This window comes from Scyliorhinus torazame, chromosome 1 (assembly GCF_047496885.1).
Source record: "Scyliorhinus torazame isolate Kashiwa2021f chromosome 1, sScyTor2.1, whole genome shotgun sequence".
Lineage (NCBI taxonomy): Eukaryota > Metazoa > Chordata > Chondrichthyes > Carcharhiniformes > Scyliorhinidae > Scyliorhinus > Scyliorhinus torazame.
In genome coordinates, this window is record NC_092707.1 from 256,357,743 (window position 1) to 256,380,829 (window position 23,087).

General features: G+C 46.0%; 1 protein-coding gene across 4 annotated transcripts in view; it reads left to right on the top strand.

Annotated features, from left to right (window-relative positions):
• usta (uronyl 2-sulfotransferase a) overlaps positions 1-23,087 on the top strand; it is a 150,211-nt gene that overhangs the window by 100,776 nt on the left and 26,348 nt on the right. Inside the window, exons 6-8 of one of the 4 annotated variants that reach the window (XM_072504842.1) lie at positions 11,265-11,362; positions 13,482-13,639; positions 22,132-22,457. In XM_072504842.1, coding sequence (XP_072360943.1) covers positions 11,265-11,362; positions 13,482-13,639; positions 22,132-22,442 — 567 coding nt within the window. In that variant the 3' untranslated portion in view covers positions 22,443-22,457. Of the gene's footprint in view, positions 1-11,264; positions 11,363-13,481; positions 13,640-14,001; positions 17,788-19,158; positions 22,026-22,131; positions 22,458-23,087 lie in introns of those variants that run through there. The other 3 variants (XM_072504859.1, XM_072504864.1, XM_072504851.1) reach the window with 3 other exon arrangements.

A 23,087-nucleotide genomic window follows, 5' to 3' on the forward strand; every position in this document is an offset into this window, starting at 1 on the left:
TCCATGTCTCCGAAATGGCCACAACATCGAAGTCCCAGGTACCAACCCATGCTGCCAGTTCCCCTACCTTATTTTGTATACTCCTGGCATTGAAGTAGACACACTTCAAACCACCTACCTGAACACTGGCCCCCTCCTGCGACGTCAAATCTGTGCTCCTGACCTCTATACTCTCATTCTCCCTTACCCTAAAACTACAATCCAGGTTCCCATGCCCCTGCTGCATTAGTTTAAACCCCCCCAAAGAGCACTAACAAATCTCCCCCCCAGGATATTTGTGCCCCTCAGGTTCAGATGTAGACCATCCTGTCTGTAGAGGTCCCACCTTCCCCAGAAAGAGCCCCAGTTATCCAGAAATCTGAATCCCTCCCGCCTGCACCATCCCTGTAGCCACGTGTTTAATTGCTCTCTCTCCCTATTCCTCATCTCACTATCACGTGGCACGGGCAACAACCCAGAGATAACAACTCTGCTTGTTCTAGTTCTGAGCTTCCATCCTAGCTCCCTGAAAGCCTGCCTGACATCCTTGTCCCCTTTCCTACCTATGTCATTAGTGCCAATGTGGACCACGACTTGGGGCTGCTCCCCCTCCCCCTAAGGACCCGGAAAGCACGATCCGAGACATCACGTACCCTTGCACCTGGGAGGCAACATACCAAACGTGAGTCTCTCACGCTCCCACAAAATCTCCTATCTATGCCCCTGACTATCGAGTCCCCAATTACTAATGCTCTGCTCCTCTCCCCCCTTCCCTTCTGAGCAACAGGGACAGACTCCGTGCCAGAGGCCCGTACCCCATGGCTTACCCCTGGTAAGTCCCCCCCCCCCCCCCCCCCCGCACAAGTATCCAAAGCGGTATACTTGTTTCTCAGGGGAACGACCGCAGGGGATCCCTGCACTGACTGCTTCTTCCCAGTCCCTCTTATAGTTACCCATCTATCTCCAATCTTTGGTGTAACTAATTCCCTGAAGCTGCTATCTATGACCCCCTCTGCCTCCCGAATGATCCGAAGTTCTTCCAACTCCAGCTCCAGTTCCCTAACTCGGTCTTGGAGGAGCTGGAGATGGCAGCACTTCCTGCAGGAAAAATCAGCAGGGACACTAACGGCATCCCTCACCTCAAACATCCTGCAGGAGGAACATTGCACTCCCTTCCCTGCCATCCCTCTAACTTTCTACCAAGATCTGGCTAACAACTAAATTAATTTTTTTTATAAAATAATAAAATATGGTACTTACCTCACACCAATGGGTTTTATTATTAGGTTAGAGGGGGAGGGCGGGTGGGAGACACTACACGTGTAGTGTCTCGGGTTTCCTCTCCACCAGAATTTATTGGTGAGGGTCTTCCCAGAAGTCCGCGGGTCAAACTTCCTGTTCCCGCCTTAAACACAATTTTTTTTTAAAAAACAGCAAAGAGGGACCGAAAACGGGACCAGGTAAGTGTTTACCGCTGAAATTGACTAGCCTGCTCCTGTGAAGGTCTCCCAGAAATCACTAACGCACCGCTCCCGCTGAAATCGACTGGCCTGCTCCTGCAAAGACAAGTGTTTTTAAAGAAGAGACTTACCTCCCAGAAATCACTTGCGCACTGCTCCCGCTGAAATTGACTAGCCTGCTCCGCTCCCGCTGAAATCGACTGGCCTGCTCCTGCAAAGATAAGTGTTTTTAAAGGAGAGACTTACCTCCCAGAAATCACTTGTGCACTGCTCCCGCTGAAATTGACTAGCCTGCTCCGCTCCCGCTGAAATCGACTGGCCTGCTCCTGCAAAGACAAGTGTTTTTAAAGGAGAGACTTACCTCCCGGAAATCACTTGTGCACTGCTCCCGCTGAAATTGACTAGCCTGCTCCGCTCCCGCTGAAATCGACTGGCCTGCTCCTGCAAAGACAAGTGTTTTTAAAGGAGAGACTTACCTCCCAGAAATCTCTTGCGCACTGCTCCCGCTGAAATTGACTAGCCTGCTCTGCTCCCGCTGAAATCGACCGATCATTCTTAAAATGATCACCAGATAATCTATTTTAGTAAAGCGTCTTAAGGAATAAACATTGGCCAGGATACCAGGATGAGATATTTTATAAACCACCTAAGGACAGAGTTCCCTGCTCTTGGTGATATAGCCTGCGGTCACTGTGCATTTCCGGAAACTAATTTTGACAGCCTCCCTGGATCGGAGAGCTAATTCCTTGAATTGTCTCTTCTAACTAAGTTAGCCTTTTTCTTTTGCCTTTCTCAGGAAATTACATGACTGCTGGCAGTGGTGGAGCATTGAGGGAGCCCCGTTTCCTAGTTGCAACATGACTGTGAATGGGATATCCTCAATGGACCAGCAGGTCTTTCTCTGTTTGTCCTTTTCATTAATTTTCTTTCCTTATCGTTAGTTAATGCGATCTTGAAAGTTTCAATTATTAATCATTTCCACATTTGGGGATCCTAACGCTGCCATAAATATACGTTAGTCATTAATAAATCCAATTACACCTTCAGGAGAAAGTTATTTCCTAAAAGAATGATGAGAATTATTACGATCCTGGACCAGACCCCAACAGTTGCTAGGATACCGGACAGAAACCCCAATATTTTATTTCATTTGTAAGACTGTGAAGATAGGAGACCTCGCTCCAGGAGTGACTTCATGCACAAATAGGGATTTGGTATATTGAAACAAACTTTATTACTAACACAGTATTACTAACTTTAACATCGTAAAGACAAATAGCTTTCAATTACCAGTTAAACAGTGCTTAATAACACCAGGAAACAATCATAACTGCTATGTTTATCTCCACTCAAAAAAATAAAATTCAGGTCACAATCCACTTTTAGATACACTTCATAGACTCAGAAATACTTGTGTAAAGTGGTGCCTCAGATAAACCACTTTGAGAAAGAGAGATCCTTCAGGGGCTGGTTTACCACAATCGCTGGCTTTGAAAGCAGACCAAGGCAGGCCAGCAGCACGGTTCAATTCCCGTACCAGCCTTCCTGAACAGGCACCGGAATGTGGCGACTAGGGGCTTTTCACAGTAACTTCATTTGAAGCCTACTTGTGACAATAAGCAATTTTCATTTCATTCATTTCATTTCAAACTAGCTGCAGATTCACGCCAGAGTCAAACTACTGGTTAATCTGCAAGCCTTTCCAGAAACTGCTGTTCTATTCTGTTCACAGGCAGATCTTTGACTCAAAGTCTCGAGATCGGCTGCCTCTGGTCTGTCCCCAGTCAAATCTCTAACTGAACTGTTTGAAAGTAACTGCTAGTCTGTTCACAGACAGATCTCTAACCTCACTGTGTTGAGAGCTGCTGCTTGTCTGGTCACATCCCAATCTAAAACTTTAGTCTCTGGCTCCTCCTATTAACTACATCATCTTACGAAGCTGAACACAATGTCTAATTATCTACACCCCAGGCAACCCTTTCAATGTAAACAAAAGTCCATGAACCCAAACTTTTATGACACTTTAATTGAACCTTTGTCTCCAAAAGATCTACTGCCTGTCGAACCAGGCTTTAAAAGAAATGACTGCAGCAGTCACACACTAACCCACACTTTTAACCTTACTGCACCAAATTCATATAACACAATATATCTGAAATTCCTACATTCATCACAGAATATAGAATTTATGACTGCTGCATGTTGTTGGTTTTAAGTATATTTTGAGGAGAAGCTAGGTACATACATGAGGAAGAAGGCAGCAGAATGATATGTTGATTGGTTTTGATGAAGTAATGTGGGAAGAGGCTTATGTGGAACATGCAAATCAGCAAAGATTGTGCCTGTGTTGTAAAATGCTGTTAAACACTTGTGTAAAGTAATTCCACCAGAATCATTCTCCTCTATTTGGAAAATGTTACTTCAAATGAAGCTTGCTTTAATTTCATATTGGATTTCAATTCAACACAATCATTGCATTTTGCAGCATAACAAGAAACCATTCATCTCACCATGACTGGGCATTCCTCCACTTCTCCTTTAAAAGCTATGAAGGATTCTGTTTCCAACACTATTTCTGGTCAAGTGTTACTTGGACAATCTTTTCCCCCTTCTTTTGATTACCTTAAATGTATTCCCTATATTAATGACTGGCCAATCAGTGGAAATAATTTCGTCTATTTCTTTGTCGATATCCCTTATAATTAAGAACTCTTTTATCAGATCTTCTGTTAACCATCCTTTTAATGAAATGAGCCCTACCAAGGGACATAATCTCCGGATAAGGAGTAGGCCACTTAAGACTGAGATGAGGAGCAATTTCTTTACTCCGAGGGTGATGAATTTTTGGATTTCTCTCCCCTAGTTGGCTGTGGGAGCTCAATCATTGAGCATGTTCAAAACAGAAACCGGTAGATTTCTGGAGACTCATGACATCTAGGGATATGGAGATAGCACAGGAAAGTGTTGATGTCGATGATCAGCCATGATCTAATTGAATGGCAGAGCAGTCTCAACAGACTGAATAGCCTACTCCTGTCCTATGTTCCCAGTTTTCTAGTTTCTCCTTATACTGTGACTGAAGTATCTCATTTGTGGTTTTGTTTTATGATACATTCATGGGATGTAAGTGTTACTGGCAATATCAGGATTTATTGCCCATCTCTTAATTCTCTTTGTGAATCGCAGCCTTTGAACTGCTTATGTTCATGTACTATAAGTATTTACTGCTGTTTGGGACTGAGATTGATGTCATATATGTTGAGTGGACTGCCGAGGCAAGGCATAAGATCTGCTTTAGTTGTATCTGCTATTTAATGTATAATTTATAATTGAGTGCATATTTCCTGTTAATTCATATTTAATATGTGTTGATTCTGAGTTTTAGCATTCAGATGGTTACCTAAATTGTTTGCTTTGTTTGACTCTTGTATAGTAAAAATCCTTTTGTGTTAAACTGTGGAGTCTTGTAGCTTCACTCTTTGAGTAAACAGCTGGGATATCCGATTGTTTTTTTTTTTAGTAACTGGTCTCAACCAACATGCGCCTTCGAGATGGTGAGCATGCTTTGGTGTTTGGGGGCAAAAGGTGTATGAGTGCCCAGGGAAGGGCGAGAAGTGGCATGAGAAAGAGAGAGCAATTGGAGCAGGAAAGTTTTTGTGGTGCGACACAGGTGAAGATGGCGGAGGGCAAGGGGGCAACGCTGCCACCCAGTGGCCGACAGAGTAGCTGGTGGAGTTTTTAAATGGCAAATTTCAGTAGCAAAGGAAAGAGGCCTTGCAGGATTTGGCCAAGGTGGTGGAGCCGCTTAGGGCGGCGATGGGGCGGGTGGAGTAGAGAAAGGAGGCTGAGGGTCTGCTGATCCAGAAGGTGGAGGAATCGGTGGTGGAACACGAGGATCGGCTGACCTCGCTGGAGGCGGAGATGTGGATGGTGTTGAGCAGCCAGAAGAGGCTGAGGGAGAAGCTGGAGGACCTCAAGGACCGCTCCAGGAGGCAGAATCTGAGGATTGTTGGGATGCCTGAAGGCATCGAAGGTGTGGAAGCTGCCAAGTTTATGGTGAGTATGTTGGAGAAACTGATAGAGGAGACAGCCTTTGACCGGTCCCTCGAGGTGGATCGGGCGCACAGGGCGCCAAGGAAGAGGCCGCAGGTGGGGGAACCGCCGAGGGTGATGGCAATGAGGCTGCACCGGTTCCTGGATAAAGAAAAGATCCTGAGGGTACCTGAAAATGCACCTGGGAGGAGTGTAGCTACGGATTTACCAGGACCTGGATGTGGAGCTGGCTAAGCGGAGGGCTGGGTACAACCAGATAAAGGCAGCCCTCTTCAAGAAGTGGGTGAAGTTTGGGATGTTGTACCCTGCCCGCCTCTGGGTGATGCATCAAAAACAGGAATTTTATTTTGACTCACTGGAGGAGGCGATGGACTTTACGATAGACCACGGACTGGGAGGGGTGTGAGAACATTGAACTTTGGAGAGGAGTTTTGGTTAAAGGTGGGGCTTATTGGGTGGGTAAATTGGGGTAGATTTTGACGGGGGAGCGGTGATGGTGAGTGTACCTTTTGATTCTCTTTGTTGGTGGTTGGGGGGGGGGGGGCGTGTACTGGAAGGGTGAGGCAAAGTCAGAGGCCTTGTGTGGGGCCACCATGCAAACTGGGTGGACTAGCTAACATGATTGAAGTGGGGGGTTGCCAGGAGGAAGGCGTGTGGTGGGGGTGGGGGGGGGGGGGGGGGGGTGATTGGGTTGGGGGAGGGGTGATTGGGTTGGTTGTGTAGGGGGGGTGAGGGAGAGGCGGGAAGGTTGCTTATATCGGTGTGGTTGGTGTGGCGCAGTTGGGAAGGGAGAGATGGCGGCGGTCATCTGAGGGCGGCCTGGAGGGGCACGTGACGCGAGCTGGGTGCTGGCTTAAAAAAGGATATGCCTGATCGGCAGGGAAGGGGTGTGGGGAGCCTCCCCCGTCCAAGCTGGTCATCTGGAACTTGTGAGAGTCGGATGGGGCAGTTAAACGGCCGCGTGTTTTCGTGCATTTGAAGAGCCTGAAGGCGGACATGTGGTCTAGCAGGAGACGCACCTGAAGTTGGAGGATCAGACGTGGATGAGGAAGGATTGGAGGTGGGGGAGGGTGTGGGTGAACTCATGGGGGTTTGAGAGACCGAGGGTGAAGGAATCCTCGTAAATTTTCCATGTGCAGCGGGTGTATTCCCAGATAAACCTTTTTGTTATTGACAGGGCGCTGCTGACGGGTGTGGCCGAATCAGAGCACTCGGCAATTGTGGTTTCCGACCACGCGCCGCACTGGATGGATTTGCAGGGGAATGCCCAATGGCCGCAGTGGAGGTTGGGCTTCTGGCGGGTGGGTGAGGGCTGCCATTCGGGGATATGTGGAGTTGAATGATACATGGGAAATCACAGCTGCCACACTGTGGGAGGCACTTAAGGCGGTAGTTAAGGGGGAATTTATTTTGATCCGGGTGCATAGGGAGAGTGCGGAGCATGAGGAGAGGGCGAGGCTGGTAGAGGAGATTCTGAGGGTAGATCAGAGGTACTCGGTGGTGTTGTTAAAGGAGAGGCAGAGGATCCAGATGGAGTTTGGGTTAGTGTCCAAGGGAAAGGCTGTGGGGCAGTTGCGGAGGGCCAGAGGGACAGTGTATGAGTACAGGGAAAAGATTAACAGGATGCTGAAGAAGCAGGCAGCGGCGAGGGAGATTGCTAGGGTGAGGGACGAGAGGGGTAAGGTGGTGACAGACCCAGAGAGGGTGAATGGGGCATTTGAAGTCTTCTATAGGAGGCTGACCAAGTCGGAGCCCTCAGCCAGGGAGGAGGTAATGCAGCGGTTCCTGGATGGATTGGAGTTCCCTAAGGAGGAGAGGGTGCAGCGGCTGGGGCCAGATTGGGTTGAGAGAGGTGATGGACCGTATGGGTGCGATGCAGACATCGGAGGGCCCTGGGCCGGATGGGTTCCCAGTAGAGTTTTATAAGAAGTTTGTTGCAGAGCTGGGTCCGTTGTTGGTGAGGATGTACAATGATACGAGGGATAGGGGGGAGCTCACCCCCACATTGTCGCAGGAATCCATCTCCTTAATCTTAAAGAAAGATAAGGACCTGGAGCAGTGTGGGTTGTACCACCCGATATAACTGCTGAATTTTGATGCAAAGTTGTTGGCGAAACTGTTAGCATCGCAAATTGAGTACTGTGTGCAAGGGGTAGTAGCAGAGGACCAGACAGGATTTGTGAAGGGAAGACAGTTGTCGGCGAATGTGCGCAGGCTACTTAATGTAATGATGATGCCCTCGGAGGGTCAGGAGGTAGAATTAGTGGTGGCAATGGGCGCAGAGAAGGTCTTTGATGGGGTGGAGTGGGTGAATTTGTTGGAAGTGCTGTGGCGGTTCGGGTTTGGGCAGAGGTTTGTGAATTGGGTTGGCTGTTGTACAGGGCGCCTATGGCGAGTGTTCGGACAAACCGGATGAGTTTGGGGTACTTTGGGTGGCATTGTCGGACGAGACAGTGGTGCCCGCATTCCCCGCTGCTTTTTGCCTTGGCGATAGAGGCGTTGGCAATGACACTTGGGGCGTCGAGGGATTGGAAAGGAATTGAGCGGGGAGGGGGTTGCCGTGCATAGAGCTTCGCTATCTGCGGACTGTTTGTTATTATATATCTCAGATCGAGTGGGCAGCATTGGAGGGATTGTTGAGATATTGAGGGAATTTTGCTGGTTTTCGGGGTACAAATTTAACATGGGGAAGAGTGAGGTGTTCCCCATCAATGCTAGAGGGCAGGAGAGGAGGTTAGGGGAGTTGCCATTCAGGGTGGTGGGGAAGGGATTTTGGGTATCTAGGAATCCAGTTGGCGCGGAGCTGGGCACAGCTACACAAATTGAATTTGGCACGATTGGTCGAGGGAATGAAGGCGGATTTTAAGAGGTGGGGTGTGTTGCCGCTTTCACTGGCTGGGCGCGTGCCGAAAATGAAAATGACGGTGTTGACTCAGTTCTTGTTTGTGTTCCAGAACCTCCCTATCTTCGTTCCCAAGTCCTTTTTCAGCAAGGTTAACAGGATTATTTTGGAATTTGTGTGCGTGGGGAAGACCCCATGGGTGAGGCGGATGTTCCTGGAGAGAGGGCGGGTGTGGGGAGCTGGCATTGCCAAATTTGATCAATTATTATTGGTCGGCAAACATTGCAATGGTGAGGAAATGGGCGGTGGAGGAGAGATTGGTTTTGGCGGATGGAGGCAGTGTCGTGTAGGGGGATGAGTTTGAGGGCTCTGTTGTTGGCATCTCTTCCGTTCTCACCAGTCAGGTACTCGAGCTCAGTGGTGGTTTTGGTGTTACAGGTGTGGAACCAGTGCAGGCAACATTTTGGGCTGGAGGGCATGTCGTTGTGGACGCCGATATGCGACAACCATATGTTTGTGCCGGTGGGGCTGGATGAGAGGTTCGGGGTGGCGGCAGGTGGGGATTTAGGGACTTTAGGGACTTGTTTATAGGGGGTAAGTTTTTGGAGCTGAAGGAGTTGGAGGAAATGTACGAGTTGCCCAAGGGGAAGGGCTTTAGGTACCTGTAGGTGAGAGATTTTGTGAGGAGAGAGGTGCTGTCCTTCCAGGGGTTGCTGCCTCCAGTGTTGCAGGACAAGTTGTTGTCGGAGGATGATATAGAGGAGGATGTCGGATATTTACAAGGAATTGATGGAGAAGGACGGCACTGTGGTTCAGGAGATTAAGCGCAAATGCGAGGAGGAGCTGGGAGGGGAGGTACGTGCAGGGATATGGGTAGAGGCCTTGTGGAGGATGAACGCGTCTTTATTGTGTATGAGGTTGAGCCTCATCCAGTTTAAGGTGATGCATAGGGCCCACATGACAGTGGTGAGAATGAGCAGGTTCTTTGCGGGAGTGGAAAGCAGATGTGTGCGTGGGGTGGTGGGGGGCACAAATATTGGCCACATGTTTTGAGCTTGTCCAAAACTTTATTAATAATCCTTAATGTCACAAGTCGGCTTACTTTAACACTGCAATGAAGTTACTGTGGAAATCCCTTAGTTGCCACATTCCGGCGCCTGTTCAGATACACAGAGGGAGAATTCAGAATGTCCAAATTACCTAATAGTACGTCTTTCAGGACTGTGGGAGGAAACCGGAGCACCCGGAGGAAACCCACACAGACACAGGGAGAACGTGCACACTCCATACAGACAGTGACCCAAGCCCGGAATCGAACCTGGGACCCTGGAGCTGTGAGGCAACAGTGCTACCCACTGTGCTAACTGAGGGGGTTCTGGCAGGGGTTCTCGGATGTTATACCCGAGAGTCTGTGTGTGGGGGTGGCCCCGAGTCCGGAGGTGTCGTGCTTCAGTGTGTTGGAAGACCCGGGAGTCCAGATGTTTTGGCCTTTGCCTCCTTGACAGCCCGCAGATGGATTTTGTTGCGCTGCTGGGACTGAGAGCGGCCGAAGGCGGGTGAGTGACCTGGTAGAATTCCTGAGGCTGGAGAAGGTCAAGTTCGCTTTGCGGGTGTCAGTAGAGAGGTTCACTCGGAGGTGGCAACCATTAATTGGTTTCTTCAAGATGGAGTGAAGGGTCAACGGTGGGAGGTGGGGTGCTGGGGAGGAGGGGGGTGAGAATAAGGGGGTTAAAATTGGGAAGGCGGGATGTGGTGGGGTTTGGTATCGGGTGGGTTGGAGATTTGGCTGTTTGTTTTGGTTGATGTTTAGGTTAATGTTTTGGTCTTCTGATATTTTTGTGTATATATGTAAAAAGCCTTGAATAAAAATATTGTTTTAAAAAAAGGTTCTGAAGCTGGCACACATACCTTCTAGCTTTGAACAACAAAGCTTTTACATTTCCTTTCCTGATCTCATCCTCAGCTGTTTTCCACAAACCTCAAAATCTAAACTCTATCCTGTAAACTAACTTTCTGAGCTTCTTTGTTCATATTAATTTGTTACCAATCAGTTATTTTCAGTACTGTTCATTATGGTTATCCAGTCCTAATGTCTAATGATCTTTACAGACTACTTAATTCATACTAAGGAACATGCTGATTAGCTTTGCATTCCAACAAGCATACTGATTTAACAAAGCTTCAAAGTACGGTTGTTTGTTTTCTTTAACTCCCTTTAATAGCAGTGGGCCTCACAGCCAAACATTCCATGGCCTGGAGAATCTTGTCTTCCCTTACATGCGAAAAGGAAGCTTGCAGAATTTAGCAGTCATTTTACTTTGAAAATTCTATCGACCTTGCAAAGTATACTAGTAATACTAGCAAATGTATTCTTTACGGGCTTCAGCTGGAGCATTGCGTGCAGCTTTGGGCAACCTACTTTAGGACGGTCTCAAGGCCTTGATGAGTGTACAAAGGAGATTTGTTGGAAGGTCTTCAGTTAAGCGGAGAGACTGGGGAAGCTGGGATTTTTCTTCATGCATAGAAGGTTAAGTAAAGATTTGAGTTGGTCAAAATCAGGAATAATTTTGGTAGGGTAATTAAGGAGAAACTGTAACTGGTGGCAGATGGGTCAGTAACTACAAGACATAGATTCAAATTGATTGGCAAATCAACGAGAGGTAACATAAGGGGACCGTTTTATGAAACCCATTGAATTGTTATGTTATAGAATGCACTGCCTGCTGAATTTGATAGTAACACTCAAGAAATTGGATAAATATTAGAAAAGAAGAAAAATACAAGGCTATGGTAAAAGAGCAAGAGCATGGGATTAATTGGATCTCTACCAAGAGAAAGCGCAGACATGATGGGCTGAAAGTCCTACTCCTGTGTTGTATTATTCTATGATTCTGTCTTCCTTTATCTAAATCTTTTTCCTTGTTCTGCAGGACATAAATGATTGCATTTTAGAAAATTACGCAGAATGCAACAACCCTAGGGTGTTCTACATTATTCCATATTTTTGTGGGCAACATCCCAAATGCAGGTGAGATTAATTCAGCTTTATTTTTCATTTTCTATATTACACACCTTTTGAACAAACAAGCTTGAATCTATTGAGAAAGTGCCTTCAGAATGGATCTGTGAACTTAAGACAATGCATCTTGGGTAAAGCCTGAACTTGGATAAGGAATTGGCTGGAACTAATGAAGCAATTAGCATATTCGGTCAGTCAGTTTAGGCTGGAACGATACACTTGAGAGATCGTGCTGGGGAGATGTACTTAGTGGAGTGTTGCAAGGATAGGTTCTGGTATAAAATGTCACTGAAATATATAGAGGATAGTCAAAAGGGCTAATGGCTGTCAGCACGATGGTGCAGTGCACTGCTGCTTCACTGCGCCAAGGACCCGCGTTCGATTCCAGACCCGGGTCACTTTCGTGTGGAGTTTGCACATTCTCCCTGTGTCTGCGTGGGTCTCACTCCCAAAAAGATGTGTAGGGTAGGTGGATTGGCCATACTAAATTGCCCCTAATTGGAAAAAAATAATTGGGTACTCTAAATTTTTTTTTTTTAAAGGCTAATGGAATGCTGGACTAGAATACAAGAGGATATGAGTTGTGTTACAGCTAAACAAAGCTATAGTTAGACCACAACTGGTATAATGTGATCAGTTCTAGATATTGCACAGTAGGAATGATGTATTTGTCTTCACGGGAGTGCAGTATAGATTAGTTAAATTCAAATTCATACCTGGACTTCCAAGCATTCCATGACAAACAAGGGTTGAATTCTCTGGAATTAAAAAAAATTAAAGGAGATATGATTAAAGTTAACAAGGTATTAAGGGAAACAGAGAGGGTTGATGGAGATAAACTATTTCAACTGGTTGGGAAGTCTAGGATGAGGGGGCCTTTCAAGAGTGAAGTTAGGAAATTTGGAACACATTTTCTCCAAGGGCAATTGATGTTCGATCAATTGTTCATTTTAAATCTGATATTGACAAATCATTGACCAAAGGTGCTAAAGGATATGGAGCAAAAGATGGTATGTGGTGTCATGTCACAGATCTGCCATGATCTCATTCAATACTGGAATAGGCTGGAGGGGTTGAAAGGCCTACTCTTGTTCCTATGTTCCCAGAGTCTGCATTCTCTGAGGCATTACAGGAAGACTGAGACAAGTGAGCTGTCAGATAAAATTCAATGCAGATAAGTTTTAAGGAATATTCAAAACAAAAATGGGAGAATGCTGTCATGTTAGCTGGAGGAGAGGGTGGGAAACTTGTGAGACTGATCATAGAATCAATACTCACCACGTTAAGTCATTATCGAGAAGAAATCAACAAAGCAAATAGAATGATGGGTAATTCTGCCAGTACAGTAGAGTACAAGTCTATGGCCACCATGCTGAAGTTGGTGTATCACTCTGGTCAGACAATGCCATGAATACTGTGTTCACTCCTCGTCACAGACTCAAGAAGAATATCCAAGCTCTGCTGGGGTGCTGATCAGTTATGTCGGAGGGCTGAGTTATGGGGGAAAGGTTCATAGAGAGCTGATTCTCTGGTCTTGAAAGGAAGTGAATCAAAGTGGAATAGTAAACATTACTCCTGATCTTAATTTGACGTTAGACCAAGGCAAGAGGATGTTGCTATAAACCTGGTAAAATCAAGTCCAGGACTGATACGAAGAAGCAGCTCACCACACAATGATCAATACCAAGAATGGGTTCTAGGGATGGGAGAGGAAGCAAAACCTGTATCATTCAAGAGGCAGGTGTATGCTGTTCTGGGAGGTGAGGAAACTTTAGATGACAGTAGAAGGTCGACTACTATTGGCAGAATGTTCTCCATCATCTGGACTGATCTTGTGATCTAAAACTTCTGTAGTAGAAAATGTCAACCTATGGATCCCATAGAAATCTTGAGGAAAAATTTCTATCTGCAAGAATATTTTCATGATGGGGAACATTGGAATGTACAGCCTGCCTGGTCTTCATTTTCTTATCTATTGAATTATAAATATTTATCATTTCATGACCAATGTTCTGTGGGTTAATTACAATTAATTTACATTCAAATTGAGTAACTCAATAGTAATCAGCACTTACACTGTTTGCAATGTTACTATTTGTGCCTTGATTCAATGTTCTCAATTTTAAAGGGATCCAGGAGAGTGGGCTCTGCAGAAAGCCAAGGAGAACCTGAATGAGAATTACCTGCTTGTGGGAATTCTAGAAGAGTTGGAAGATGTATTACTTTTACTGGAGCGACTTTTACCACATTATTTCAAAGATGCTAGTGCTGTGTATCATAGTGCAGGTAATGTTTTCCACTGTTTCTATTTGATTAGACTGTTGGAGAATTACAATAGCATTCCTGCACAAATGTTTGGTTAAAAATTGTAACTAGTGCAATTGTTTCATTTCTATAAATACCACATGCTGCAAGTGCAGCAAACTGGCATTTTACCTGAGTTTCACTTATAATCTGCCTTAATCCGTCGGATCGTTCACCTATCTCTCTAATCTGCCTTAATAGGATCTTAATAATAATTAGTGTCACAAGTAGGCTTACATTAACACTGCTGTGAAGTTACTGTGAAAAATTCCCTAGTTGCCACATTCCGGCGCCTGTTCCGAGTACACTGAGGGAGAATTCATAATGTCCAATTCACCGAACAGCACGTCTTTCGGGACTTTTGGAAGGAAACCGGAGCACCTGGAGGAAACGCATGCAGACACGGGGAGAACATGCAGAGTCCGCACAGACAGTGACCTTTCACCTTTCTCTCAAAGTTAGGAACAAATTGTAGGTTTGTTTATTGAGATTGCTCTTGGGAAGAAAGTATGTCAAATGCTTAACATGTTTAAAAGTGAGGGTATTTGAGATGAGTGGTTTTCAACAGTGAAATGGTGGGATAACGTAAATCCATTGACATGAAGATACATATGTGCAGTTTTGGTCTCCTTATTTACAGAAGACTGCACATGTATTGCAGGCAGTTTACTAGATTAATACCTGGAATGAGCAGGTTGTCTTATGAAGATAGGTTGGACAGAATGAGCTTGTTTCCACTGGAGTTTATAAGAATGAGGGGTGTCTTAATTGAAGTATATAAGATCCTGAACAATCTCGGCAAGGGGGATATGGAAAGGATAGTTCCTCTTGTGGGTGAGTCCAGAACCAGGGGGCACTGTTTTAAAATTAGGTGTCTGTCTTATAGAACCTCAGATAATGAAGCAGTCCATGTCCAAATGCAGCAAGACCTGGACAATACCCTGGCTTGGGCTGCCAAGTGCCAAGTTACATGTCTGCCACACAAGTACCAGGCAATGATCATCTCCTAGAAGAGAGGATCTAACCATCGCCCCTTGACATTCAATGGTATTCCCATCGCTCAATCCCCCCCCAATCCCCGCCCGCCCCCTCGGTGTCCCGACCCCTGTCACCTGTTCCTCCTGCCAGAGCCACCGTTTAATGGCACTGTCCTCACCGGGCGCGGCCCTGGATCTACCCGCCGGTGGGGGTGGGGTGCCCTGTGAGGGGTCCGGCATCCATCCAACCGGTGAGAGGCCCGCGCTGAGACAGCGACCGGGGTGGGTGCCCATCAGCATGGCCACTGTAATGGCGTCTGCGGCGTTGGCACTGCCCTGTCGTGGCAGGTGGTTTCCGGCCGCCGCGACTGTATCTCCCGCCCCCCGCTGCAGCCACGGCCGTGTCTGTTTCGCCAGCCCGAGGTCCCACTACGCCGCCGCTACCTCCTCTGGATGCCTTGTCAGCCAGCTGTGGTTAGCACCATGGCATCGGGACATCGGCCCATCCGGGGCGCAGCATCATTGAGGGCCCGGAGAATTGCTTGTTGGGCCAACTCCCGCGATTCTCCGGGCCGTGCGGTGCCCGCTGCGATTTTTGGGGGTGCGGAGATTCAGAAACCGGCGTTGGAGCAGCATTGCGGGCCGTTTCGATGTAAACGTCTATTCTGCGGCCAACGTGGCCTCGGAGAATCTCGCCCAAGGAAATAGCTGAAAGATTGCTAGTTTAGAGGATCAACGAATTAGGACTAGACAGAATGGGTGCATATCAAAACAGTGGAAAAAGTGCGGCAGTGGTTTCCTGGGATATTATCAGATTTTCTAAAAATTACTTTATCGGAGCTACAAAGCCAGAGCTCAGAGTGTGGACAGGGGCAAACCCCTATTCCAGCTCCCTCTCTGCTCCAAAAACCAATTCAAATTTAATTGAATTCATGGTCCCCACAAGAGAGACACACCAGATCCAGGCACCACACCCGACTCCATGCCCAACCCCACACTCATTCTAGCCAAAAAGCCAAGAAGCAATTGAATATTATCAGATATGAGAGAAGTCGTCTGTAAACAGCTTTGAAATGAGTCATTCAGCCCATCAATTTTATGCTGGTGCTTTTGCCACAAAACAACCTAGATTTAATTGCAGTCGTCTTCCTCTCCATACCGCATTAATCTACCAAGTCGAATTCCATTCGTCTGCTCACTCCCCATAATCCGCTAATATTCTGAACACTCTTAATTCCACACTTTTTCTCCCAACCCATATCCTTCAATATTTTCAGCTAGTTTTGTTCCATTCTGCTCAAAATTGTGAAGGTTTCTGATCAGATAAATGGGGGAAAAACAATTTCCACGTGTCGGTGAATTGGTAACTCAAGGCCATAAATATACGATTATCAAATTAACAAAGGGGAAAGTTAGGAAGATATTTCCTTGCATAGAGGGTTTTTAGGACATAGAAACAGTGATGAGAAAGAATCCATAAAAACTTTTAAAAAGGAAAATATTTGAAAATGAAAATAACATAAAAGGAAAGGGAGATGGGCTCAATGGATTAGCTGTTTTTGGGACCTATTTACAGACATGGCATGCGCAGTTATGAACAGATTTCAGAAGATACTGGCTGCAGGGTGGGGGGGTAAAATTGACTCCGATCTGTTAACTGAGCTGTAATTGTAGTATAAGGTTCTGGCACATATAGGGCACAAGTGAGCTCTTCTGACGAAAAGTGATATGGACTTGAAACATTAAAAAAAACATTTTATTAAGGCATTTATGATTTTATAATAATAAAAAATACAAATACAAATGTACACAAAGTTCAGTGCGTAACACATCTCTCTATCTCCCATTGTCCCCGCCTGCTCAAAACACAAAATAAGATAATTTCCCCCTACCCTCTTATTGAATCTACTGACAGTTTAGCTTTCCCCGAAAAAGTCGATAAACGGCTGCCACCTCCGGACGAACCCTAAAGTTGACCCTCTCAGGACGAACTTAATTTTCTCAAGTCTGAGAAACCCAGCCATGTCACTAACCCAAACCCCTGATTTTGGGGGCTTCGAGTCCCTCCACGCTAATAAGATCCATCTCCGGGCTACCAAGGAGGCAAAGGCCAAAATGTCAGCCTCTCTCGTCCCCCGGACTCCTGGATCTTCCGACACTCCGAAAATCGCCACCTCTGGACTCGGCGCCACCCTAGTTTTTAGTACCGTGGACATGACATCAGCAAATCCCTGCCAATATCTCCTAAGCTTCGGGCATGCCCAAAACATATGGACATGGTTTGCTGGCCCTCCCGCACACCTCACACGCTTGTCCTCTATCCCAAAAAACGTATCCGGGCCACTGTCATGTGTGCCCAGAGAACCACCTTGAATTGTATCAGGCTGAGCCTGGCACATGGTGAGGACGTGTTGACTCTGCTCAGAGCATCCTCCCACAGCACCTCCCCTCCCAGCTCATCTTCCCATTTACGCTTTAGCTCACCTATCTGAGTTTCCTCCCACTCCATGAGTTCTTTATAGATATCCGAAACCTTCCCTTCCCCCACCCACATTTTAGAAATAACCTTGCCCTGTATCCCCTGTGGCGGTAGAAGCGGAAAGGTCGCAACCTGCCTTCGTACAAAATCCCTTATCTGCAGATATCGAAACCCATTCCCTCCCGGCAATTCAAACTCCTCCTCCAAATCCTCTAAACATGGAAAGCTCCCATCAATAAATAAATCCCGCAGCCTCTCAATGCCTGCTCTCGGCCACCCCCGAAACCCCCCATCTAGCCTCCTCGGGACAAACCGGTGATTACCACAAATTGAAGCCCACACCGACGCTCCCTCCACTCCCATATGCTTCTGCCACTGCCCCCAGACTCTCAGGGCCGCCACTACCACAGGGCTTGTGGAGTACCGGGCCGGCGAGAACGGCAGAGGAGCTGTTACCAATGCCCCCAAACTCGTGCCCTTACATGATGCCGCCTCTACTTGCCCCCGACCCCCCCCCCCCCATAGCCTCCAGCTCGTGTCCCAAGCCGCCTCAGGCCCACCCTCGGGCGTTCACCCCCCCTCGACCTCCAGTTTGTTTGCCAACACCAGTCCCTCCCCTGTCAGCAGAACAATTTCCCCTCTCCCACCCCCCAACTAACTAAACAACAATCCCAACCCCCCCCCCCCCCCCCCATTTCAAACTAGTCATCTGCTCGCCCCCCACTGCACTTCGATGAGCTGGCCCGCCCAGCTAGCGTGGTAGCCCCCGCCCATGGCGCCAAGCATCCTACCCCCAATTGTTCTCCCTGCCCCTCTGCTCGAACATACATATGCAAAACATCACAATCTCCAACAAACACAAAGAAGAAAAAGAAAATACCACCCACCATGCCCCCATAAGAACAAAGTAACCCACGCACAAAATTGAGCAACTGACCAAAAAATTTGATACAAAACACGACATACAAAGCTCAAAAAGAAAATAAATTTAGCAGCACAGGCACAGAATTACTCGCCCCCCCCAAGTTCAATGTCCTCAATCACCTGCCAGTCTCCTGTCCTTGACAAAGTTCATCGCCTCATCCGGTGATCCAAAATAATGTTCTTGGCCCTCGTAAGTGACCCACAAACGAGCTTGGTACAACATGCCGAACTTCACCCCCTTCCTGAAGAGGGACGATTTAACCTTGTTAAAGCTCGCTCTTTTGACCAGTTCCGCACCCAAGTCCTGGTAAATGCACAGCTCATTGTCTTCCCATTTGCAGCTCCTCCCCTGCCTGGCCCACCTCAAGATCTGTTCCTTATCCAAGAACCGGTGCATTCGCACCATCATCGCCCTCGGCGGCTCATTCACCTGCGGCTTCCTCGCAAGCGCTCTATGAGCCCTGTCCACTTCCAGGGGTCGGGCAAACACACCTTCACCAAGCAGCTTCTCAAACATATGCACCACGTATGCCCCTGCATCCGATCCCTCGATGCCCTCCGGTAGGCCAACGATCCTCAAATTCTGTTCTCCAAATCCTCCACCTTCTCCTGCAGCCTTTTCTGATGGTCCCTCATCAGATCCATTGCCATCGCGGTTAGCTGGTCCTCGTGCTCAGCCACCTTCTCTTCCACCTTCAGGATCGGCAGTCCCTGGGCTTCCAACCTTTGCTCCACCCGATCAATCCCCATCTTAATCGGGTCCAGGTACTCCTGTCTTTGCTTGGCGAAACTCTCCTGGAGGAATTTCACCAGCTGCTCCGTTGACCACTGGGCTGGCAGTCCAGGCTCCCAAACCTCCGCCATGTTTTCCTGTGCCGCTGACTCCAGTCCCTTGTTTGCCCAACAATCACGTAAGGTCCACGACTCCATAAACTGGTGGGATATTCCTCTTCTCTGCCTCACCAGTCTCCAATTTTACCGGTCAAATCCCCCATAAATCGGGGGGGAAAGGTCCCAACAGACCACCACGAGCAGGAGCTACCAAATAAGCGACCTCTCACTTCATGGCCGCCACCGTAAGTCATGGACTTGAAATGTTAACTCTGTTTCTCTCTCCACAGATGCAGCCAGGCTTAAGTTTTTGCAGCATTTTCTGTTTTTATTTTATATTAGTAACTTCATTTGAAGCCTACTTGTGACAATAAGCGATTTCCAATTTCAATTCAATGTGGGACTGATTACAGTCCTGCCCACACAGTGATATAAGAGGACCAGTTGAGTGTTGGACACAGCCTTGTGTACCAGTAAACATGGAGGCCGTCCCCTTTACTGTATATGTATAAATAATTCTGAGAGTCAAAGAAATATGGAGTCTGGGCTCGATCTGAAAAGTTTATAAATCACTAATTGACTACCTCAGGAGATCACAACTTTTTAAACCCAGCTAAAGGCAAGCAACAAATTTCTGACTTTAAACATCAATACTGAACAAGAGAACTCTGCAGGCAGCCATTCCAGGCATCCATCATTAAAAACATTTTCAAGCTGAGCATGGTCGCTCCTGTAGCGGATTCTGCCAAAATGGACAAGTGCGGGAAATCCCTTTGCCTCCAAGTCAATGGTGACACCATCGTGAAATTCAGAAAGCTGCAGCAACAAGTCCACAGCCGGCACCATAACGTGTGACTCAAATGAATGAAAAGAAAGTTTAAAAACTGAAGGCCAGCGCTTAAAAATCACCTTCTGGTATATGTTCTTTAATTTAAAAATGCACGAGATGGGCAGGGCTTCTTGTTTTAAAGGTTTCTTGCCAAGAGAATATGTTTAATTAAACGGTCCCATTAGCGCAACAGGAGTCCGCCGAAATCCGATCAGTGTGGGAAGAACAACAGAAGAAAAATAATGGTTACTGAAGAGTCATCTTGGAAGGAAAAAAATGATGGTACTCGCTTGTTATGAAAAAACAGGCATTGATCGTATATAATAATAATCTTTTATTGTCACAAGTATGAAGTTACTGTGAAAAGCCCCTAGTTGCCACATTCCGGTGCCTGTTCAGGAAGCTGGTACGGGAATTAAACCCGCGCTGCTGGCCTTGTTCTGCATCACAAACCAGCTGTATATTAAAACTACCAAACCAACTTGGGCTAAAGTAAGGGCCAAACAAGACCCCAAATTTGGGCGTCTTGGAGAAGAGAATTTTTAGGTTGCAGGAGTACATCAGGTCTAAGAAAGTCAGAAAAAGTCAGGTTAATAGCTTTTGGAACTGGCTTGGTGAACGTGAGGAAGAAGTGAACCTAATGCAAGGCATTGATGAATCTTCAAGCAGCTTTGATGAAATATTGAAAGCCTTTGATAAATATTTTAATCTTCAAGCTGTGGAGTGCACGGAGTTTAAAACGAGGGATTATAAAGCGATGAAAGAAAAAAAAAGACATCCGAGCAAACCGCACCAGGCACCAGAGAGGCAAATAACTTTCCATAAGTTTCAAAAATATATATTTGGGAAGCCTGACATATTACCCAAACTGTAACAGTAGGTGGCAGCACAGAGCAAGCAACTGACTGAATGAAAGAAATCAATTTGATGAAGCCCAAAATACACACATCCTGCAAAAGGAAAATTAAATAAGGTTGGAAAATATTTGCATCAAAGCTGAATTGGAAGATTTGAAACACAAAATTCAAGCTGAGTATATACCTTTGAAAATGCATGATAAACTGAAGTCTTCACTGAACCAAACTGCTCAAGATCTGAACAAATAAATTGCTGAGGCATCACAAAGGTAACTGCAGGAAATAACAACTCTGAACTCTATTAGAAAATCAAAGCGAGTGTTGGGAAAACTCAATCAGAAATTACAGCCAGGTACAGCAGGCAGAAAATGCTTTAAAATGTTGTGACCTGGAAAGAATCTTTGAGGAACCAGTACAAGCCCCTGGGAAATGTGAGTTTAAAAGTTGAATATTACTCCTGAAAACACTGTGTTGGAGTCATCAGTAGTAACAAAGCAATGCACTGAAGCACAGAGTGAGAAAGCAAGGTCTGAACAGGAAAATAAACCATTGAAAGAACATCTGACTATCCTTCAAGATCAAATTCAAAAACGGTGCATGATCTTTCAACAGAATGAAGAAATAAAAACTGCCTTGAACAGCAGAATGCAGGGATACAGAATAAAATCAATGAGACTCTGTTAATAAAACTCAAGACGAAGTAATTGCACTTAACAGTAAAAAGGAAAACCTACTAAAGGACCTTCATACACTACAGGATCCTTCAGATCAAAGTTTGTTCTTCTGGAAAATTACAAATTGAAGTAAAATGAATTTAATGTCACTCTGAAGGAACTGATGAAGATTCTAGCAGAAAAGACTCTGGAATGTTCTATATTCCAGAAGGAAGCCAAGAGATGCAAGAAAGAGATGTCAGCTAAAGAAAATGATTGAACATTTGGAAGAAAACTTGGGAAAACATTGTTTCCAAAGAGCTATATTAAGAGATGAAAATTAAGAATTTAGAATGGCAAGAGTAAGTAGAACGTCCCACACGAAAGTGTGAAGAGTTGCAGGAGTGCAATTACAGAATGTGAGCTTGAAGGAAAGCATAGAGGAATAATGCTCTGCAAAAAAATCCTGATCAGTGTAAAGAACCAACTTTCGCGTGTGACAGATGAGTTTGTAAAGGAAAAAACAGAACTGATAGGCTAGAATGTCACTTACAGAAGGAGGACTTGAAATGCTTAAATGATGATCATTCAACAAAGAAAAACCTTTACTTAAAACTTGGTGAAGTTCAAGCATCAAAAGTTTAGAATAAGCAGCATTTAAAATGCCTGGAACAGGAGGAAGAATTACTGACGCATCAGAACAGTTGCTTGAAAGCAGAACTAAAAACCAGAACTGATGAATTTCTTGAATTTCCACCCTCGTTGCTCAATAAGGTTGTAACAGAAGCCATGTTCAAATAAATGCATCTTCTTTTATATTCTGTGTGTTTGATATGAATAATTACAAATTAGCAGGGCTGTAAAAATCTGTTACTGTATCTATATCATTTTACTAGCCTTACATATAATATCCACTTTCTTTAGGTGAGTCATATCCCAGGTGGAGGGGTTCCTGTTCACAAATTATCTCCTGGAGTTATAGAGGTCTACAGCACAGAAAAGGTGCTTCGGTCTATCGTGTCTGTGCCAGTCAAAAAAAAACACCTAACTATTCTAATCCCATTTTGCAGGCCCATAGCCTTGTATGCCTTGGCATCACGTGCACATCTAAATATTTCTTCAATGTTATGAGGGTCTCTGCCTCCACCACCCTTTCAGGCAGTGAGTTCCACACTCCCACCACCCTCCGGGTGAAAAGGTTTTTTCTTCTGGAAAACCTCCTGCCCTTATCTTAAATCTATGCCCCCTGGTCTTTGATCCTTCCACCAAGGGGAAATGTTTCTTCCTGTACACTCTATCTATGCCCCTGATAATTTAATACATCTCAATCATGTTTCCCCCTCAGTCTCCTCTGCCCGAAGGAAAACAATCCCAGTCTATCCAATCTCTCTTCATGACTAAGACTCTCCAGCCCAGGTAACATGCTGGTAAATCTCCTCTGCACCCTTTCCAGTGCTATCACATCCCTTCTATAATTGGATTCCAGAACTGCACACAATACTCCCAGCATTGTATACAGTTCCAGCATAACTCCCTGCTCTTAAACTCTATGCCTCGGCTAATAAAGGCATGTATACCATAAGCCTTCTTGATGACTTTACCCACCTGCCCTGCACCTTTAAGGGACTGGTGTACATGCACATCAAGGTCCCTCTGACCCTCGGTGCTTCCCGGGGTCCCGCCAATCATCATGTATTCCCCTGCCTTGTTTGTCCTGCTCAAGTGCATCACCTCACACTTATCCAGTTTAAATTACATTTGCCGCTGATCAGCCCATCTGACCAACCTGCCTATATCCTCCTGTAATCTAAGACTATCCTCCTCACTATTTATTACCCCACCATATCTTGTATCATCTGTGAACTTACTGATCAACCCTC